The sequence below is a fragment of the Ornithodoros turicata genome, chromosome 3, assembly GCF_037126465.1.
Source record: "Ornithodoros turicata isolate Travis chromosome 3, ASM3712646v1, whole genome shotgun sequence".
Classification (NCBI taxonomy): domain Eukaryota; kingdom Metazoa; phylum Arthropoda; class Arachnida; order Ixodida; family Argasidae; genus Ornithodoros; species Ornithodoros turicata.
In genome coordinates this window covers 52,656,868-52,679,625 of record NC_088203.1, presented here as the reverse complement: position 1 = coordinate 52,679,625, position 22,758 = coordinate 52,656,868, and the positions used below count along the sequence as shown (strand labels likewise).

The 22,758-nt window shown below is 47.5% G+C and overlaps 1 protein-coding gene across 1 annotated transcript; it reads right to left on the bottom strand.

Annotated features, from left to right (window-relative positions):
• Positions 1 to 3,409: 3,409 nt before the first annotated feature.
• Positions 3,410 to 13,172, bottom strand: LOC135387674 (BEN domain-containing protein 5-like). The gene is made up of 8 exons (XM_064616778.1): positions 12,879 to 13,172; positions 12,444 to 12,529; positions 11,605 to 11,815; positions 10,650 to 11,002; positions 8,616 to 8,838; positions 4,483 to 4,679; positions 4,296 to 4,418; positions 3,410 to 4,018 (listed from the first exon to the last, which is right to left on the bottom strand). Exons 1-8 carry the CDS (start codon positions 13,060 to 13,062, stop codon positions 3,410 to 3,412), a joined length of 1,986 nt encoding a protein of 661 aa, XP_064472848.1. The 5' UTR covers positions 13,063 to 13,172.
• Between the last annotated feature and the right edge of the window lie 9,586 nt (positions 13,173 to 22,758).

The window sequence follows — 22,758 nt, the reverse complement described above, 5'->3', positions numbered from 1 at the left end:
TGGCACAAAGTGGCACTTGGCACACCTTACAAATGTAGGGTGTTCTGACTTTTGTTTTCGTTGAACACCACCTACACCGTCGCTTCCCAGATGCTTTCACAGGGTGATGCTCATTGCCGAGGTGCCTTACTTCCTCAGGGACTCCCACCATCTTCTGCCCAGACTGGTGTCCTTGTTTTTTGTGCAGAAACGTGGGAGTGTCCCGCTTTGCTTTGTAGCCACCGTCTCCAATCAGCTCTCGCCCCAGTAGCAACCGAGACCACATGTGCAGATTTGGTGTGTAGTGGCTGTACCGGATGAATGCATTTACAAGTGCAGCGCCCAGGAGATAATAAAATAGTCTGTGCCACCACTTTTTTCATCTGCGGTCTGACATGTATGAGTATCGTTTTTGGTCAAAGCGATCCACACACCCCATGTACTTGTTGTAGTCGCAGACCACACTTGGGCATGTGACTCCCACCTTTGTACCACTGCTGAGCGTGCGCGTCACTTCGACAACATCTGATGGGTCATGAAAATTGGACATCATTGTGACGGTTCGATTGTCTCGCCACTGGTACACTGATAATTGTCTCCTCTCTTGAGCTTCTGGTCCTGTTTGACATCAGTGGGGATGTCCTTTCGATTTGTTCTGAGCGTGCCCGCTGGAAGAATGAACCTAATTGACAATTCCTTTATCACTTTGTTGTTGTAAAGAAATTGTCAAAATACACATCAGTACCCTTTTGTAGTTTTTCACATAGTGAGAGTGCCACATGCTCTCCAAGGGTACGGCCAGGTTCCCTTCGGATGATTTGCCTTCGTACACCTGAAACTGGCAAATATATCCTGTCGCAGAGTCTGCCCTGCACCACACGTTGAATCCTCCCTTTATTGGCTTCAAGGTGGAGCTTCCTTTGAAGCGAACCGTACTTTCGGCTATTGCTTGGTGGTTGGAGGGGTTGTAGTGCTCTTGAAATTTATTATTGAGAGCATTTAACTGAGACCTCACTTTTGCGAGCTTTCTACGCTCCAGCTTTTCATTGTCACGAAGATGAAGATAGTTTACTATGGCCTGAAATCTCTTGTAAGTGATGACATTGAATATTTCCTGAACATTGAAAAAATTGCCACTGCTTCAGTAAAGATACAGGTGGTGTTGCGGTTTTATGCGGAAGTATGCCTAAGTAGGCTTTCAGTTCGTCTGTTGTAGTATCACGCCAGTTCTTTCGGACAGTCTGTTTTGCATAGCTGTTGGCTTCAACGGCGATCATTTCAAATACTTCATAGTGGAAGTGTAATTCAAATGCTCTAGAGGGTTTAGAGGAGGGACCAACTTCACAGAGAACTCTTGATCGCGACGAACACGGTTTACAGGAAGCGGAGGAGTAGTCGTCCTTATGTCCTTATGATGGGCGCCCATCAGTACCCCCGTCGTCAATGATGACCCTATTAGAAAAAAATCATAAGATGTTTGACCGTACAGAGGGGGTTTGGGCTCTGGATGTTTGACCGTACCGTGGCCATACACTGTACGGAGTCCGTAGACCACAGATAATCCGTAGGAATACCTGTGATCTGCGGACTCCGTATGTTGTATGGCATCCGCAGACCATAGGTGATGCGGACTCCACTTGCTGTGCGGAGTCGCTATGCCATGGCGTATGGGGGAAGCGGCGAACCAGCAGAGAGCTGGGGCAGTGTCCCGGACGGGAAGTTTACGTATGTCCTAGAAGTAGTAAATTCCAATCATCCGGGGTCTTGGAGAGTGCATGGATTGAAAGTAGCGAAAGGTCCGCACTACGTCCTGCTGTAACACGGACCAGAAGTGTGCAAAGCTTGTAGGTCAAGGAGGTCAGAGACAAGGAAGCATTGGGTCCCAGGGTGCCTAAGTACGCGGTCCAGGCTCACGTCCCACAACGGGGTTGATCGCGATTTTGGAGGTGAAGAATTGGAAATCCCTTGAAGGAGGTGACAAGTAAGTGGATGTTCCCCCAAGTTTGAGTTCTGGAGAGGTGGAACAGACAGAGATGGCCGATCGATAGCACCCGATAGTCCGATAGGAAAGCCCGTGTAGGTGAAGCCAACCTATGAAGTTAAGAAAGTCTGCCAAAGCGGAGTGAAGTGTTTGAAATTGCTGTTCAAGGCACCAGAGAGACCATTTGCGCCAGCACGAACTATAAACCGCTCTTCTTCCTTGATCGCCATGCTGCCTTGATGAGATTGGCAGAGTGAGATGAAATTGACTGCGAAGCTTCTGGTCGCTGGACACTTTCCAGGCTGCTAGATGGAGTCCACCGCTCAAAATTAAGGAGTGACCAAGCTGGGCATTGTTGAGTAGAAGATATGAACGGTGAGGGATCAGCCTGGGCAAGTATACGAGGGCATACAGTAGAACTGGGTACCAGGTTTGGGCTGGTCATACTGGTGCAATCAAAACTAGGGACGAGATGGTTTGTTGGAGTTTCTGGAGGCATTTCTCTACCAGGCAAAAGGGAGGAAATGCGTAGTTGATGCCTGCACTCCAGTCCTTCGTGAAAGCCCACCCATGGGAAAGTGGATCTGGTCTCTAACTCAAGAAATGTGGAATCTGGAAGTTGGAAGTTCGTAAAGGCTGCAAAGTGGTCTGTCTGGAAGGAACTCGACAGATAATCAAACCTTTTGAACTGACTGGGGTCTAGTTTCCAACAGCTGCTGCCGAGATCTACTCTTGATGCCCAATCTGCATGCATGTTCGATTTCCCTGCGATGTGGTCTGTCTTCACTGTCAACCCCCTTTGGAATCACAAAGACAACAGCTGGCGAGCTAGAGTTGAAAGAGTAATCGAGCGATCACTGCCCGATTTGTTGATTGCCACTACAGCCGCCATGTTGTCCAGCTGAAGCAGTACACTGCTCTTGAACTCCAGTGGCTCCTGGAGTTCAAGAGACTATTACCAGCATGCAACGCTACTCTGTGCAGTTGCTGCAGAGCTCTGTAATGTAGTGGAGCTGGGAAAATTGCCAAAACAGTGGAGCTGAGCTTGTCGAGAATTTGAGGTAGTTCCTATAACTGTATCCATGGTCTGCTGAGAAGGGATCGGATATGGCCCAGAATTTGCATTCTTTTCTCTGGGGGTAGCTGAAGATGCATGGTCCGGGTGTTGATTATAAAGCCCAGAAACTTCAAGGATTGGCAGGGAACAGTCTGAGACTTCTGTGTAGCTATGTGAAAACCCAGGGTCTCCAACATGTGAGTCACTTGCCCAGTTTGTAGAGATAGCATTTGCACATCCTAATGCATTAGAAGTATATCGTCTGGGTATATCACCAAACGGAAGCCCTGGGAACGAAAAGAGGCCACAATGGTCTTGATGAGTTTGGTGAAGACCCGTGGCGCTGATGCAAGACCACAGGGAAGGACCTACCATCGAAATCGCTGGTCTGGTCATTCGAAGCAGAGAAAATCCCTGTGCTCTGGATGAATGGGAACCGAGAGACATGCCTCCTGTAGGTCTATGCGTGTCAGAAATTCCTTGTCGAGAATCAAGGATCGCACTGTGTGCCACCCTTCCATTTTGAAGTGTTCGGAACGGAGGAACACATTTAGGGGCCGAAGGTTGAGGACGGGCCTGAAACCTCCGTCCTTTTTGGGTACTAGGAACAGGGAGGAGATGAATTGTGACATGGACGGTTTGGTACGAGTGATGGCTCCCTTGGCGAGCAAGGAACTGATTTCCAGGTTGACAAGGGCTCTCTGAGCTGTTGAAAGTGTAGGGGGGCGAGGTTGACTGGATTGAAAAGGAGTCTTCAGAAGATCGAGGATATAACCCCGATCCAGGGGTCCGGTCCGATGATCCAGGGGTCGCCGTTGAGGCTTGCCTCTGTCTCCTGCCGTACTGTGAGGCCTCTTGGTGGGTGCTGTTGCGTTGGCCCCTTGTGCCGGGCGTTTGGAGGCCTCAATGGCAGTTGTCGAGTGACCTTCAAACTTGTGTTTTGGCCTGGAGCCTGGAGGTGAAGGCACCCCCGAAGAGCTTTCCAGCCTCTTCACCCGACTCTGGCAGGTTGTCCACCAGGGCTTTCAAAGTCGGCGGGAAGCTATCCAAGGCTGCCTCCCGCCGTCGGTCAAGGCTTGTGCGTTTGTCTGGGCCAGCAGAGAAAATGACGCTCCAGGAGCCTGGCTACGTCTGCCTTGGAAGGTGCTGCCTGGATGGATTCTGCCAGCAGTGCAGCCAGAGGTCGCACTACTGACAGAATTCCCCCTATCAGAAATTCACCTTTCAGGCTTGAGGTGTTATTTGACCCCTCAGGCTGAAAGGACCTCTCAGCCTTACAGGACCTCTCAGGCTGACAGGACCTCTCAGGCTAACAGGACCTCTCAGGCTAACAGGACCCTTCAGGCTGAGGGGTGCTTGAAACCCCTCAGGGTGAGGGGAGTTCTCTGTGGTACTGGTCTGCTGTAACGGCACGAGTTGGAGCCAGCAAAATGTGTTGTGTAAGATTTGTGCTGTGCTGACATACGCTACCACCACCAAAATGGCCTTGACTGTTCCCTAAGAGGAATGCTACCACATGTAATACGAACCACATTGAAATATATTTTTTCCTTAAATCTGTGCACTTTTCACTTAGATATTTTCTAATTGATTGTGCCCTCTTGATGGCTTCATCTTCTGGGACAGGGCTCTCTCCTTCCCTGAGGCGCAGAATGAAGAAATCTGAAAAATGAAAAAAATGAAATTACCAATCATTAGTATCAAAGGAACAATAGCTCTGGTTACAGGGGATTATAACTAGTGTTTCCAGTTTTCGGCACTTATAATAAAGAAACTCTGGGGGTGTTTATCGGCATTTATGATGTTTGGAGAAATTCAAATCAAAGACATAGACTAGAAAGTAAATGCCTGAATTGGGCATTTATAATAATTTCCCGGTTCATATGTAGTTTTCACCCACTTGGGTAATTCCATTTTAAATCGACCAATGTCCGCCGATGACATTTTTAGATTTCAGTGAAAAAAATATTTGTTGGAAACGACCTTAAGCGAAGACGAAAGCAGGTTCCCGGAGCTTCCTATAATCAACCAGTCCAGAGATGGAGAGGGTGTAAGGTGGCGCCGTCTTCGCGACGTGATTTTTTCTCGCGACTTTGCAGCCTTACTGATGCTATTTCATTCGTGTCACAGCCCTCATCGAGAGCACACGTAATGTCTGGGCACTCTAGTATACTTGTACGGAGTGAAAACAGTGTCACTTTAAAGGGTTGCTGAAGAAAAAATGGCAAAGTCAGAAGATGTGACAAAAATTGCACATCTTTTAACGCTCATAGATCCTGGACGGCAGGTCAGTTATCCGTAAATGAAATACGCTTTTCATATGCAATCTTTCCCCTATCGTTCAGTATATGGAAAACCATTCTAACCCGTTTCGTTGCTGACGAAAGAGATGTCAGTGAAGTTAGGCGAGAGCTGAAAATTGACGATGTTTGGTATGGCATACCCCATCCGTTGCAATACTTATTCCAATAATTTTGCGGTCACTGAAAGGCCAACGTCAAAAAGCCAGCTGCAAAAATATATTGCACTATTTTAGTAGGGTGTACACAGCGAATTTGTTTCTGTGTCCATATCTCGCCGTTGCAGCCTTGCACTCACAGGGCCATTTCACAGGGCCTTCGGTCTCGCTAATGTTGCACTGATTCCCGCCGCTGGCACTTTTTGTGGACATGTCCACGTCTGCATTCATATTTACTTGCAAACGTTTCAGATGCCGTTGCGAGGCGCACAGATGACATCTGTCTATTATGCCGCTGCGACTGAGAGTGGAGTACTGACTGACAATTTGTAGCTGAGTATAGGCAACAACTGAGTATAAGAAACAGTTTTGTTAATACTGCACAGGGTGTGTGCTAAAAAAAATGTTGTACTTGGAAGTGCTACCAAGTGGCTCATTGCTGGAGGTGCCATCTTTATTGCAGCCGCATGAAGTAGTAACAAAAAACTGTCATTAGCTTAACTTACATTACATTAACTTACATAAAGCATTAACCTACATTACATTATCATATGCAGCCCCTGAGCCCTTATATTATTTGGTGAATTAGACAGGATTTGGTCAATAGGAGGAAGGTTGCACCAAGCCAGACCAGGCGAACACTTGTCGGTAGAATGCACCCCTCATTATTTTTTTAATTAATATATGTCACAAATAGATGTCATGATAATTTCCATCGCAGAAAGGCATGGTACCTATGCAATGTAGGGTGACAGTTTTTGTTACTTCTTTTTGCGGCTGTAATGAAGACCACACCTCCAGCAATCAGCTACTGGTAGCACTTCCCAGAACAGAATTTAATAAAAAAAATTAACACCTTGTGCGGTATTGACAAAAGTTGTTGCCATACTCGGCTACTCCTGTCAGTACTCCACTCTCAGTTTTTGCGGAATAATAAGCAGACGCCACCTGTTGGTCTCGCAACGGCATATAAAATGGTTGCTCGTAATTAAAAATGCCGACGTGGACATGTCCACCAACAAGTGCCTGCAGCGGGAATCAATGCAACATCAGGTAGACCGAAGGCAAGTGCAATTCAAAACGCGAGATGGCGTGTCACTCGAAAGTGGAGTCTGAGTGCAAGGCCACAACGGCGAAACCTGGGCACAGAGAAAAATTCTCTGTGTTCAGCCTACTAAAATAATGCAACATATTTTTGCAGCTGGATTTAGGGGATACGTTGGCCTTTATGTAACCGCAAAATTATTGGAATAAGTATTGCAGCAGCTGAGGTATGCCATACCAAACAAGGCAATTTTCTGCTCTCACCTAACTTTACTAACATCTCTTTCGGCAACGAAACAAGTTAGAATGATCCATGACGAAAACCCGAGACTGGGAAAAAGACGAAAAACAGACGACACAACACAAAGTCTCAAACACAGCTAAAGTTTAATGGACAACCGCACACTTTTAACACATCAGGTGGGGGAGGAGGGACAGTGCAAAAGGCTCGCCAAAGCAGGGCCGAAGGTCACAGACGCTTTGCTGACACAGTTCCCAGCCCCCAAAATTGACAACGTTTCTCTCAAAAGCCTCCGACTGAGGTCGGACTCCCTGGCCTTGACAAAGGTCTCTTCCCATGTGTAAAAAATGAGGACCAGTCGTCGGAATTGGCAAAGCATCTCAAAGTTTGCTTTAATTGTTCTCCCACATGGGAAGAGACCTTTGTCAAGGCCAGGGAGTCCGACCTCAGTCGGAGGCTTTTGAGAGAAACGTTGTCAATTTTGGGGGCTGGGAACTGTGTCAGCAAAGCGTCTGTGACCTTCGGCCCTGCTTTGGCGAGCCTTTTGCACTGTCCCTCCTCCCCCACCTGATGTGTTAAAAGTGTGCGGTTGTCCATTAAACTTTAGCTGTGTTTGAGACTTTGTGTTGTGTCGTCTGTTTTTCGTCTTTTTCCCAGTCTCGGGTTTTCGTCATGGATCTTAGCCACCAGCTCGCTTGCTTTTTAACCATTTTATAAGTTAGAATGGTTTCCTATATACTGAACGATAGAGGAAAGATTGCACATCAAAAGCATACTTCATTTACGGACATATGACCTGCCGACGACGAGCTATGAGCTCTAAAAATTGTACAATTTTTGTCACATTTGCAAAAGTGACACTATTTTCACTCCGTACAGGTATACTAGAGTGCCCAGACTTTACATGTGTTACCTATGAGGGCTGTGACGCGAATGGAATGGCATCAGTAAGGCTGCAAAGTTGCGAGAAAATATCACGTTGCGAAGAAGGCGCCACCTTACCCCCTCTCCATCTGTGGACTGGTTGATCGTAGGAAGCTCAGGGTACCTGCTTTCGTCTTCATTTAAGGTCGTTTACAACATATATTTTTTTCACTGAAATCAAAAAAATGTCATCGGCGGACCTTGGTCGATTTAAAATGAAATTATCCCCCACTTCAGACATCAAATTTCACTAACTTTGACGTGAAATACATCGCCAGGGCACAGAAATACAACACCCTGGAGTGCTCAAGGGCCAGAATTACGAAACTTCAGTGTGGAGTGCATCATGGGCTATTGTTACAAGACGAGACGGAGACATGCTTGAAAGGGAAAGTGGGCATTCCTACAGCAAACTTCAAGGGTGGTGCACAGACGTGCTATGTACAACCGAGATTATGCTGCATGTGCGTAATGGTATACTGTTGCTTTCTCAACCTACTAAGCTCAGAAACAGAACCATAGCTGGCAGCAGATACAGTAAAACATCATTAAAGCATACGTCGTGGGGACCTAAAAAGCAATGCACTAAGCCGCAGTGCACCTTAACAGGGCCAACCAATACGCATGGGAGGTATATTGCGAAATCATCATTACTGCGTTTAAAGCAGAACTACTGTTTAAGAAGGTACGGTTTGACAAGGTTTCACTGTATAGTGCTCCTTTAACACCATGGCACACCATTAAGAAAAATGCTGTGCAACATCAATCAAAGTAACCAGCAAGTCAAACTTGCTTTAAAGAGTAGGAAGAGAGTTGCCTCAGGACAGGCAGCTTCTGTCCTGAGGCAACTCTCTTCCTACATCTCTACCGGTTCGCTGGATTTCTACCCATCTACGATTGCTTTAAAGAGTGTACCATGTCCACAACTCACCTCGTAATGCACAGACTTTTTCTGGGCTTAAGCCAGGGTATGCAGCTGTTTCGCCAAGCTTTTTGGCCTTGTTGGACAGGGTGCCTGTCACGCTTCTCGTCTTCAGGACGTCCACACCCCACACAATGGTAGCTGCTTCTTTCACAAAACGGCTGTCAACCTTCTGGTTGTACAGCCGCTCGTACTTTGCCTTGGGGATTCTCACCCTCCTTCCAATGTCAACCTGCAGAATAGAAGTCACTGTAACTGCCTTTACACAAAACAATAATGCAGCATGAATGAATTACAGGATGCCCACCTAACTGAGACAAACTCAAGAAACATTATATATATATTATATTATTATTATATTATATTATATATATTATTATATATTACATAGATTATACAGTTGCCGACCAGTAATTCGGACTTTCAGGAGCAGCAAAATTGGCAAAATTTTCTTGCAGTCCATATCATTAATCAAGGGTCAAAATTTGCTTGGAAAGCATTTGTTAATGTTTGTTGTTGGGAATAATTTAAGGGGAGCAAAAAAATCTTTTGTTTGAAGTCCGAAAACAAGAACAAATGTTGCAATGAACTCCTGCCAGTAGTGCGCTACCCGAGTACGCACTTCAGTATCAGCTGACTTGCAGCATGCGTTTGGAATCATGTGCTGTCACGTTTACAGCAGCGACCAGGTGAGGATGGCCAGAACTTCCCTTTCAGTGGAAGTTCCAGTCACGTGGGTTCTCCCGCATCTGATCCCTTCTAAATCTTCCGATAATAACCCAATCGAATGCGAACTGTTGATTTGTTGCCTTCTGCACATGACACGCTCCACGTTTGACAATTTCCTGGCCAGGGAACGGAAAATTGCAAAATAGATAAATAAATAAACAGCTCGGACTAAAATTGGTAAAGTATTGGAGCGCTTACGTGCTCAGCTTGTGCTTGTATTTTTTGCATGAAAATACAACAAACAACTTTACTGAGCACCCATGTCTCTGCCAATACATCGTGGGCTACCGCGGTACGGCACAAGTCACTAACACTATCCACAAATGGCACTATTGTTGTTCGTTTAAATTCCATGAATTAAGTTCCATGCGTATGTGCTGCACTGCTTGTCACTTCACCATTTTACATTCGCACGTCAACACACAACACCAGTGCCGTACACCAACAAGGCTGGTAAGTCGATACGGTATTTCCCGTAGCACAACTGTTGGTCTTGCAGGCGGAGATATAAGTCTAATCTGCTCATCAGAGGTGCGGTTGCAGATGAAGTAACTTTTAGCAAGTTGAGAACACGCCTCGGTGTTCCAAAAGAGTGCGTTCGCAGCATCAAAGCATCCAAATGTCCATATCCTAACAGACACAGCATAAACAGTCATGAAGGATGGTTTGTGTGAGCAGTGACTTGAGCCACGTCTTAAAGGGGCACCAGTATTGAGCGTGTTTGGTGCAACGCAGTAAAACCGGAACCAAACTCACGGGAGCGTGTAATGGGTTCAGTGTTGAGCGTCGTCAGTGCAACCGGGGATAAATGAAACATCTGGCTGTATATTACGTTACAATAAAATGCCATCTCGTTTCGAGGAGAAATCTCGTTTCGCGGGACCTGATTCATGAGTTCTCACGTGGAATCGCGTTTAATCTTAGAAGGTGACACCCTAAATATATCCACATGGGTGACAACCGCATATGTTTTTTTCCCCATGGGAACCTGTGATCATTGAGCAACACTACAGTGAGAGTTGAGCTGGTATGACCCAATTTGCAAAAATAAATGGAAAAGCATTTCTACACACACACAAGGCCAATGTAGGTGCTAACATCAAGATGGGCACTTATAGGCACTAACAAATTAGATACTACATCTACTTCTTAACCTCTAATTCGTGCTCATGTACCCATTAGGCACTAGGTGTGCACAGGTTCCAATATAACATGCACCACAACTGAACATAAGTTTCATTATAAAACAAGTGATGCATCACTTGCAGCCAAAAGGAAGAATGGTAGCCAAACTCAGAAGGCCAGGTACCTTACCATTTCACCTTCCTCTGGCCGGTCATGATTAGGACTGGGCAAAGTCTGATCTTCTGCCTGCAATGACACTGCAGGTTCCTGCATCTCGCTGCATGGCTGTGGACACACGCCAAGTCCAGGAGTCGACATGTCTCCAAGTGCCTCGTCCACACCTCTGGGCTCCGGCTGCTGCTGCCCCAAAGGTGTGGGTGGCTGACTGATAGGCACGCAGTCCAAAAGGTCCAATTGCTGCCACTGGGTCGCAGGCACAGCCTGAAAAGTTGTACAGGAAGGGACGGTAGCATCCCCACCACCAACAGAAAAAACTGTTTGCAGCTGATGCTGGACTGGGGCTGAGCTCTTGCAGTGGCAATCTAGAGAGAGAAAAAAAAAGGAAACACATAAGGCACAACATGTTTTATACTTTGTGTATTCACAAAGTAGTGAAAACTGATTTTTCTAGCCTGCATCATACTTCATACGCCTTGTGAGAACGTACATATCAGCCCTATCTCTCTTCACTCCTTCCATCAATCTCAAGTAATCGACTGTACTTTCTACTTTACACCACCCACCTTTACCAGCCACCAGCAAAATATAGTGTGCAATAGATGCTAATAATAAGCACTTGCTACAACGACTTGAGGTTCACTGTGATGGATAATATAAAGACAGCTAAAAATCCCAAGCTTTCCTACAGATTTGTATGTACTATAGTGCTCTGGAGAGCTATTCCGATAGTCAAGTGAATCGTAGATATGCCTGAATTTCCCCGATCTTCATTCTTATTGTGCCAAGTTACAATGAATATAGCCCAAATACACACCGTGATAACAAAAACAGTTGAAATAAAATGGCAAAAATGACTGTGTTGCCATGTATCAAACGTGAAATAATGTGCTTGTGCAATAAATTGGAGGCGGCAGCAGAACCCATCACACAGGAATGTCAATATGGGCACTAAAAACAGTTTCACCTGCTTTCAGAACTTTCACGAGAAGAGCTTGCTGGTACTGATCATTCAGCTCACGGCATTTCTGCAGTTCCTCTTTTGTGCGTTTCAGCTCATCGCAGACATTTCCATACAACTGGTGGGGCACCATCCGCTCAGATTCTTCCACGTCTGCAATCATATCAATTTGCCTCTGGCGCTTGGCCTCCTGGAGAATAGCTTTCTCCCTGTTCTTCTAAAAAGACGAAAAAGAAGACACCTCTTCATTATAACAATTTCAGTTGCCATAAAGCAATTGGAAGGGACATAGGGTTTGTCTGCGCACAGAGTCATCTCAGAAAAAATCCAAAAGGAATATGCCACGAGTGTCAAAGTATGTTGCGTGAACGACCACAGATCATTGCGTCGGTGCTAACCGTGCATTATAGCACGCGGCGGCTTGCTCATCTTCATCGGTCCATTGTGCAACTACGGGAAAAGCGCGTTCAACACCGTGTCTTGCAAATTGGGACACCCCAGCAAGCAAAAATTACTGATCTTCCCTTCGCCATTTTGCTGATAATTCCCAGATTTTTCCAGTCCTGTTAAAATTTCTTGTTTTCCACGTTAGTAGACACCCTGGATCACACATTTGCATTAAAGTCTGGGATGTTTTGCACGTTAGCATAGCTGCCGCATTTGCTTAATCTAATCTGCAGCTTGTTCTAGCATGGCAGAAAAACACAATAAAAATACTGTCAATTATTTTGTCCGCTTGTTTGCCTACCCGCTGTGTCTCGACAGTACTGGAATGGTACAGGCACCAGTGAAGTTCTAACTAATTCATAAATACGTTAAAAAGCAACAAAATGAATATGTCTTACCTTAGCCTTGCAATGACTTGAGGGATGGGTGGCAGTTTTGCTCCCGGTGGGCCTTTGCCGTTTTCTGCTGTTACCAGTGAGACCCTCTACAGTGGTTGGGCAAACAAAGTATACTTAAGGATAAGTGAGAAAACTGCAAATAAGAATCCACATCTACTCCCTGATGAAATTAAGCAAACCTTTGGGCTGCTTGCAAACTTTGAGAACGTTCTCATTCTAAATACCTTTTAGAGTTTTTCGCACGTGCGACGAGCGTGCGCAATGCCTCGTCAAAGCTATTGAGCATGAGACCGTGCTCAAAGTTTCTCCTTTTTCTTTTTTTTCTGCAAACGGCCCACACAGTCGCGCAATGCAGCGTGCAAACCAGCAAGTAGCATTACCGCTCTACGCAGTTTTTGTATGTTATTACTTTTCATATCAAAACTCACTACTTACCACTGAGCTTGATAATCTGAGCTTCATAAAAGCCACCTTCCGTGCTTTCGTCACCGGTCCAAAACACATCATATGATATATCCGAGTTGAAGTCCTGGTCATCAATGGGCTCGAAGTTTTCTATGTGTGACGCAGGTACAACCGATTTCGTATTGTCTATGCGGTACTTAATGAGGGCGTACATCCTACGCGATCTAACATGCACCACAGGGAAGCGTGTCCAGGACGACTACACCAGTTCAGAAGCACTCTAACACACGCAAACACTCAATATGGTGCCCTGCAAACACGAGATTTCACCGTGGATGGATGGATGGATGTTTGGGGGCACCCCTGGTGGGCCTCTTTGGAACGAGGGTCCAGCGTCAACGCGCGGACATGCCTATACTAATAAGCTGTATACACTCCAGTCACTCTTCCGTAAGCACTCCTAGTTCACTGCTCCTCCAAAAGTCACTGTCTGAGTCAGAGTTTAATTTCTGGTTCAGTCCGATCCGAAATGCCGGCGAAGGCGGCGCCACCGACCGCACCGCTCCCGCACAGCGCGTCATCGACGGCATCACCTCCGTCCGCTGCCGCGTTTCGCGTTTCCTCCTGGGTGCTCGATGGTTTCTCGCGGGTAGTTTGTGATCCATGCTCCGTGCGATTGTCATTCCCCGATACTGCCTGGGGCCCTCGTCTGTGGTATAGATCTCTCGTTCTGACGCTCCAGATCCGCAGACGTCGCTTTGCTGCTTGCACCTCCGTTCCTACATTTTTGTCCGTAAAGCTTCTAAGAGGGTGCATGTTCTTGGTGCGCCCAAGGCTGCACATTCCAACACAACATGGGCTATTGTCTCCGTTTCTCCATTCCCGCAGATGGCACATTCCTGGCTGCACCCCTCATACTTGCTCCTAAGCTGGCCCGTGCGGAGTACGCCACTTCGAGCATCAAACAGTAGCCCGCTCTCCCGTGAGTTGTCGTAAAGGTCCACAGCGCTTTCAATTTCCATCTTCCCCTCCCTATATGCTTCCAGTGCAGGCTTCTGGGCCATTCTCTTCCTCCATTCTTCGTTTTCAATAAAGTTGATGTGTTGTCGAATTTCCATTTTGCTCTGCCTAGTTGAGTTGGGGTCCAAGAGTATTACAGGTGTCCTAAATTTTTCCGATAATTTTTTGGTCCTGTATTTCCATTTGGTAGGGAGACTCATCAAGTGTGTGCATTTGTAGAGCAGTTTTGGCCATCGGTGATCTTCCATTTCAACCAATCTGCACTCGTACGATATTTTGCTTACTGCCTCCCTTGCTTCGAATGATGATAATCCAAGGTCTCCCAGTACTGCCTCATTCGGAGTTGTTTTGTGGCCCCTGAGTGCCATCCGTCCTACTTGTCGTTGCTTCCTTTCCAGGTATTCCCTTGTTGCTGCTGAGAGGCATATCACTCCATTTGCGTAGGTCAGCCCAGGGACTACCACCATTTTCCATAATTCGCGCACCACAAGAGTGTAATTAAAGCTCCATTGTGCCACTTGGTTTAAATATCCAATAGCTTTCTGGCCTTTGGTTCTTAGGCGCTTTTCGTATTTCCCAAACCCAGGCTGTGAGGCCTCAATATCTACGCCGAAGTATACGTAGGAGTCTTCACTCGGTATGGCTGATCCTTGGATGTAGAAACTTGAGTCAGGTCCTTTTTTGTTAAGGCTCAAGATTGCAGACTTGCCAGTATTGAACTGCAGCCCTCTCTCTGTTGCAAAATCACCACAGAGGTTCAGCATTTTCTGTAGGTCATCAGCATGCTCCGAGATCAGCAGGATGTCATCTGCGTAGAATAGGCCTGGAATCCTTAGGTCGTGTTGTGTTCTATTGTCCCAGTATTTTAAGCAAAGTCCAAGTTGAGTATTTGTTAGTCTATCAGCTAGTTCAGCGATGTAAGTGTTGAAGAGTATGGGGGACATCGGGCATCCTTGCCGCACCCCTTTTCTTATTTGGACTGGTGCCGTTGTCTTCCCTTTCCATTTTCCAATTGATGTGGCCCCCTCATATAGTGCTTGGATTATTCCTAGGATATTGTTTTTGACGTTGTACCTTCGAAGAACCTCCCAGAGCTTGTCATGCCGCACTGAGTCGTATGCTTTTCGGATATCCAAAAACCCCAGGTGTAACTGTTCTTTTTCCTTTTGCTTGATGTCCAAAATTTGTGTCAGTATGTACAGGTTGTCCTCAATTCTGCGCTCCCTCCTGAACCCATTTTGCACTTCTCCAAAGATACTGTGTTCTTCCAATTGTTCTTCAAGTCTGTTACCTAGGATTCTTGCAAAAGTTCTGTAAACTGCCGAGGTTACGGATATTGGGCGGTAGTTACCAAAGTCCCTTTCATCTCCCTTTTCTTTGTAGATGGTAATCCGCGATTCCTTCCAATGTTGTGGTACGTTTTTCGTGTTTAATACAGTGTTGAACAGTCTTCTTAAGCAGTCTCTACCTTTAGGACCCAAGGCTTTCAGTACTCGTGGGGTTATGCCATCTGGGCCTGCACTGCTGGATGCGTCAGGTTGCTGGATTGCCTTGTTCAATTTGTAGCGGGCCGTGGACAACGACGAAGATGGCCACGCGCCTGGAGCACCCGCCTCAGTTCCACCGGCGCGGCCATGGAGATAGGCCACCGTCATCGCCTCTCCGTGGCATACCATCATCGCCGGTAGGGGCTCATGTAGAGGAATACCATCGTCCTCTACATTTGGTGACCCGAACGATGAACATCAAGTTCGGAGCAATTCGGCCCTTCTCCATCCCAAATTTTTGACAAAATCGACTAGCACAACCAAGGCAAGCTATCCCTGGAAGCCACCACCATTACCCGACCACACGCCGACCGCATCCGTCCCGCTTCTGTCCATGCTACCGATCCGACCGACCACGCAACGTCCAGACTCATCATCCCATGCGCCCACCGACCCGCTCCACGGCTTCCAGGGACCGACCTGCGCTGTCCACGGCCCCCGGCACACTCACCACCCTCTTCAGTTCTACATCTCAACTCGCACCCACTGCCGGCCGCGACACCTGAGCAACATGCTCGCCTGCCGGTTTCGGCAGTCGCGGCAGCCGACGCCACGGCACGCATCAGCCGGCGTCTCGGCAGTCCTCACGGCTACGCAGCCTCACCTGGCGTCACTTCCTGGGACCCTACGAGCTCTCGCTCCCGTGCCGGTTGCGGCACCCCAGGCCAGGACTCCAACGCCAGATCACGACTTCGACGTCGTCAACGTTCATCTCTGGCAAGCCTCATCTCGGCCCCCACTCATCAACCTCTGCCTGCAACGTGTGCTATGCCGCCCGTGGACATGTCCAGCAGTGCGCGTCATCCACGGTCACTCTTGCTCTCTGCCTCCGGTATAGACGTGATTCTTGGATCTTTCTTATCGCCGCTCCGCGTCTGAGGGGGAGCACTGTAGCGGGCCGTGGACAACGACGAAGATGGCCACGCGCCTGGAGCACCCGCCTTAGTTCCACCGGCGCGGCCATGGAGATAGGCCACCGTCATCGCCTCTCCGTGGCATACCATCATCGCCGGTCGGGGCTCATGTAGAGGAATACCATCGTCCTCTACAAATTCATGTTCCGTAATTTCTTCCTCCTCTAGATTGGTGGAGACAGGTGCTGGGGATGGTGCATCATCACCCGATGGTACATCTGCCATTTGCTGGATCATCCATTCCTGAAGGAGCTCAACTTCCTTTTGGGGACCTATGCTTTCTTGTGGCTGGCTGCTTGGTCTGGCTTTCTTCGTTAGTGATTTGATGTATTTCGAGAACTTGGTGGGTGCTTTTCTACCAGCCGTCTTCAAGGAGTTGATAAGGAGGGAATTCACCTGTTTAATTTTCGTTTGCACCATTTCTGCTGCCTCTTGTTTGCAGCTACGGTATCTTTGCCACGTTTGTTCAATAAGATCCTTTGCCGCTCTACTTGCCACAGTACTCCTATGTTCAGCAAGGGCCTTCTTCCTTTTTTGTATACTGGACTTCACCTCTGCATCCCACCAGCTCTTCAGTTTCTTGGCTCCCGTAGGGACTATGTTGATTTGTGCTTGTGTTTCTCTTGTGAGGAGGGCTTCCCATTCTTCGTAGGTTACTGTTCCTAACTGCTCCTGTTCCATTTGTATTGTAATTGGCTCTTCCTGTTCTGGTTTTAGCTCACTTGGTTGTTTTGGCTGTTGTCTGGGTGTTCCTTTCCTTCTGAAAGTTATTGCAACTCTGTTGTGGTCGCTCCCTATGCTCCATAGGCCTGCTTCATCTACGTGAATGTCCTTTATCTTTGCTGCTAGCTTGGGTGTGAATAGGCAGTAGTCAATGCAGGACCTGCTTCCCCTGGCACTACATGTGTACTTGCCCCTGCAGTCACTGGTTAGATTACCAATGACAAGGTTGTTGGTTTCTGCGACGCTCCTCAGTCCTGTTCCTTCGTAGCTGTCGTACCCGTCTAATTCTTCTATATGCGCATTGAAATCACCAATTATCATAACTTCCCCTTTTTCTGTCATGTTTGCCACATCTTGATATAGGCATTCGAAGGTCTCGTTGTTTTGGGCTTGGGAGTCTTTGCCAGTCCAAAGGTAGACTAACGCCAGGCTCACTGTGGTTTTTCCAATTAGCCCTTGTATCCACAGGTGCTCCTTACCTTTCGAATGCACATTCGAATTCGTATGAGGATGCCACCCATGGTTGCCACGTTTGAAGCAAGGGATGCCACTAATGCACCCTTTATAGCAGCGATGCGGCGTACTTGCAGGGAAGTACAATAAAAGAGCAAAGAAAAGCCATTGCGTGCATAAAAATATATAGTCATCATACGGTAACCGTAACTTTACGAATTATCGATGCCCATCATGTCACTCTTTTTGCTGGAGCATAATTATTTTCATTTGGCAACGTTACACTTTATTTCAGTGTAATGAGTGCATCAGCGCATCTTGGTCATACCAGTCATACCGAGGCGTCAAATACAAACACCAGCTGCTACAAGAACCAAAATTAGTCAAAATGTCGAGGGACAGTAGAGCAGACAGTACTACATTTCCTGGTCCTGCATCACCGATATCGACATCATTCTTGTTGTATTTTGTTTTGTTTGTTTGTTTGCTTTACGTGCAGTGGGTGTGTGTATCTTCCTTGATGCGATGATACAAAACGTTTTGTAACGTTTGTACCCTTTGTTTGTTGGCTATGATGTCATCGGAACACCGAAGAAGAAGAAAACGATACCTTGAACCAGGCGCAGAGTACAAAATCCCGAAGCAAACAATCTCGTGGCAGAAAAAAAAATGCCAGGCGTAGCGCTGCAGCGGTCGGTGATCAACCTTTGGGCGAAAACAGTAACCACAGTAACCGTGAAAGTGGGAATGCTGCATCCATAGAAACTGTTGGTGACACGGACACTGACCGTCTACTGCTAAGCGATGAAGTCATCACTGGTGCCTTCGAAGCATTAACACAAACTGTTGGTGAGTCTACTAATGATCATTTACTGCTAAGCGACGAGGACATCACTGATGCCGACGAACCAGTAGAGATAACAGAAACCGTTGGTGACTCGGACAGCGACCGTTCACCGTTGAGCGACGAAGGCATCACTGATGCGAGCGAAATATTGGAAGGATCGCCATCCGAAGACGTTGAAAGTTCGTATGCCTCGGATTGCCAGCAGCCAGACATTGGAGAAAGCATTGATGATGACCTGGCACAACTTCAGGAGGATTACGGTACAAGCACTTTGCCGGGACAGCAGACAACACGGGCCCAAGCGCTTTTGCTGATCCTAGCCTACGTCGTCTCTGCCGGCCTTTCTTGGGAACAAGTGGACGGGCTTCTGAAGCTGATAAATACCCTGTTCGGTGACGTAGTTATGCCGCCGTCAAAGTACTTGTTCCGAAAAATTTGGAAGCGTGCCCACTATGCTGCTGTTAATTTCCACTTCTTTTGTCACAAGTGCCATGAATGAGCGGAGTTTACCATTGCTATGAAATTCTAGCCCGCCATACCATTGCTGAGTGGCGAAAAGCAAAAAGACCACGCGGAACCCGCTTCCTCGTCGTTTTCCTTTTCATTGGCGACCGGATCGTGAACTGCGCGTGTGGCAGCAGCGAACTGTCTTCGTTCCTAACCGCGGTTAATTCTTGTAACCGCGGTTAGGCATAATCTCGGTTAAGGCTGCCCGTGTGACAAGGACCGCGCTATACGCGCTGTCAGGCCTGAAAGGCCATGCCAATACCTGTCACGGCAGCCTAAGAGGTCACCTCAAACCTCTTATGGGACCTTGAAGGGTTCTCTCAGACCTCTCACGACAGCCTAAGAGGCGACTTTGGACCTCTCACGGAGTCCTGAAGGGTCCTCTAGAGACCTCTCAGGGAAGATTGAAAGGTCTCTCAGACCTCTTACAGCTGCGTAAGAGGTCCCCTCAGACCTCTCACGGAAGCCTGAAAGGTCCGTCAGGCCTCTCAGAAAATCCTGAAAGGCCTTTCAGAGAGATTTTTACTAGGGGGCCCACCTGAAGAAATTGGAAATTGCGGTTCCTAGCCATGTTGATTCGTAGGGACCGGCGCACGCCAAAATCCTTGATCTCCGTGTCAAATGTGGGAGCCTGAAGGGAGGCGATCTCCAGCTCTGGAAATGCGTCCTTGGCCGCCTTAGATCGTTCAAGACGACCGTCCTCCCTCCAGAGCTCTTCCACAAAGTTGATGACGGCTGGTGGATATCTCCGCACTGGAGGTCGCGTGAGAGCCTGTAGGAACGCGAACCCAGGTTCATCTGTGGACCCCTTGGCAGGGTTTGCTGCATCCTCGTCCAAGGAGTAGGAATGCAGAAATGTTGGAAATGTCCACATGCATGGACTTGACAGTCCCATCTATGGTCTTCACGGTCCCCTCAAGGGCAGTCAGCCGGGAAGGGATAGGCTCTGCCATGCGACTTCGACTATCACAGGCGACGACCCCGTGCGGGACTGCCTTGGTCATTACCACCTGGCCCACGGGGTCCCTCGCTCCATAATGTGTGGGGGATCAGCCTGCACGCTCTCTCACATAATTGATGACTCGGGCGGGCAAGAACACTCCACCTGACACTGCAGTGACCCTTCCACTGCTCCAGCATGATCGTACCGCTCCAACCTGCGCAAATATCACCTCATGACCCAAGAGCATCGGTGTCGTCGTCTTTGACTTGTCAAGGCATGACAAATATTTCGTTGTAGCCATAAATTCCAAGAGAGAAAATTTCCCTGGACAGTATCAAGCCCGCCTTTAGAGAAGGAGAACTCTCATGTACATCACGGCCTCGTCCTTCAGACACACAATCGATCCCGATCCCCGAGTGCACTGGACAACATAAGCATTTACCTTCTTTTTGATTACCTTGCAGTCTAATGACCCATGTTCTAAATAGGTTAACTTTAGTTTTTACGACGGCATTTCAGTGTAGCCACAGCAACACATTATAGACGTTCTATTAACTCTACCTTATACCTACGGGAAACTTTAGAAGCGCGAACTTCTTCCCCTTCTGCCCTAACCAGCTCGGATGCGACGTTGTCGGCGAGTGGCTACTCAAGAATCTTTCGTGTCGCAGCTCGCACATCTGTTTCTCCGAACTGAGCTTACCCTTTGGCATGAAAGCAGAAGGTCACGTTAGCGAGGTCAAAGACTCATAATAACATACCACAACATTATCTAATCAAAGTTCAATGAGGAGCTGCATCAGGATGAAAGCCGCCAAATTTTGGACAGATATGGCTTCTGGAAAAGGCTGTCGTATTGAAGACTCTCGCCCTTAGGTAGTTAACATCTCACGACCCGTTCGCTATTTCCCAACGTTCAGTTTGACTTCTGCACACATGATAATCAGCCAGCTGGCAAGATTTCAAGCTCTGACTCTCCTCTTCAAGTGGCAGGAGATTTTTTAGTTCCGTGTTAGCACCTCAAAGCAATAGTGGCTGTAAGGCAACGGTAAAATAGTGGACGTATGTAAGAAGACAGGAGGAAGGAAGGGACAGTATGCGTTCTGGACCGACATCGGGGGAACTGTGCCGATAACTCAGACCGCACAGCCGGTGCCGGGATTCGAACCCGTGTCACCTCTCAGTTTTGGTGTCGTATGTGATTATCCTAACTTTGATGCTACGCGCGCTGGTAGTGCCAGGAGAATGCTCCTTCTAGTTTTGATTGATAGACGAAGTTCACCTATACCAGCATGCTTCCAAATCTTCACTTAGTGAGGAGTGAAACTCTTTCAAGGCATCAGACGTGGTGTATGGACTCGACACCACATGAGGTAGTGTTGATTAGCCGCTCTTTTGAAAGGTGTTGAAGAGCTCACTTTGGTTCCTGCTGTGTGAGACATATTATGTGCAGGAGCCGCAAGACTTGCCAATGAAAATCTGTTGGTATGTGGAGCATTCAGTCACAGCGAAGCACCCTAATCGATCCAATGGCTATAGCACGTAAATTACTTACTTTATACAGGCACATTAAAATGACAAATTCATGAAGTGTACCTCAAAAAAAAAAAAAAAAAGAAATGCATGTACTAAAAGTGTCCGCAGAGAAACGGCCTTTCTGGGGCTGCACGAAACTCTTCACGTTTTGAAAATACGTGCACACAGACCCAGACACATGTGTTTGCGCCATAGGTTCACTCACTGGCCCCATCCGGCACATGTTACATTCCTGTCCCTCACAGGCTGCTAAATGAAAACCAAATGCATCGCAATACTTAAGGTTTTTCCGTTCATTTTAATTCATTGCTGACTCAGTTTAATCCAAACGCTACCCAGTTTAATCCAGTGGTCAACCAAATTATTCCAATTACCAACCAATTTAATCTAAGCAGCAATATTCATGAGGCAGTGTGTCAAACTGAAATTTGCATTAATGTTTGTGACATTCTTATTATGACTACAAATTCGATTACTATTGCTACATGCAATATTCTACACAATATTCAACAGTGTTCATGACCACTGCTTGGCTGTACGACACTGGATACTCAGCATTGGGCGATTACAGCTGATTTGAACAGTGCCAAGCGATGATTCTTCACTACTGCTTGTCATTATGACATTTCATGACTCTTGCATAATGAGTTGCAAGTCGACTTTGCCCGACTACAGTTGGTTCAAAGTGTTTTGTGATGAGCCATGCCCACTGCGCGTGATTATGACATTTCAGTGATTTCCATCGCGTGGCGCCGAGGACACGCCACGCTCTCACCGGCTTCACACCTAGGACTGTCACACCGCCGAACGCCCCCTGGTCTCTGCCTGTGCCACCCACCTTCACACGTCTTCCTGACCTCCAGGTCCGCAGAGCTCAGGTTCCCCCTCAAGTCCTTCGAGCCCGTTTATATGCTCTCGTATAGACGCGGTGTTTTCCACCTCCGCCGCTTACACCGATGGCGCATCTCGAAATGGCAAGTCCGCGTCAACATTTGTCATCCCCGACGAAGGCGTAGTTCAAGGACGTCACCTTTGGCATTGTACATCATCCACAGCTACGGAACTCTCCGCCATACTTTTCTTTTTGCAGCACATCGTTCCATCCCCCCCCCCCCCGGAATTGGGTGGTCTTTACTGACTCTGCATCTGCGCTGCAAGCAATTGAAAATTTTGGCATCCGAGACTCATCCGCACCGTTGGTTATGGATGTGTTAGCCGCTTACAAACTTGTCTACGAAGCAGGACATAGGCTCACCCTCCAATGGGTTCCCGACCATTGCGGTGTCGAAGGCAATGAACTGGCGAACAGCGCCGCCGAAGCAGCTCTCTCGTCTCGGACACGGACGCGTATTACACTGCTGAGAGGCGATCGGCGGTCCATACTTCGAAGCGTTATGACTCCTATGGCTACCCGACAACG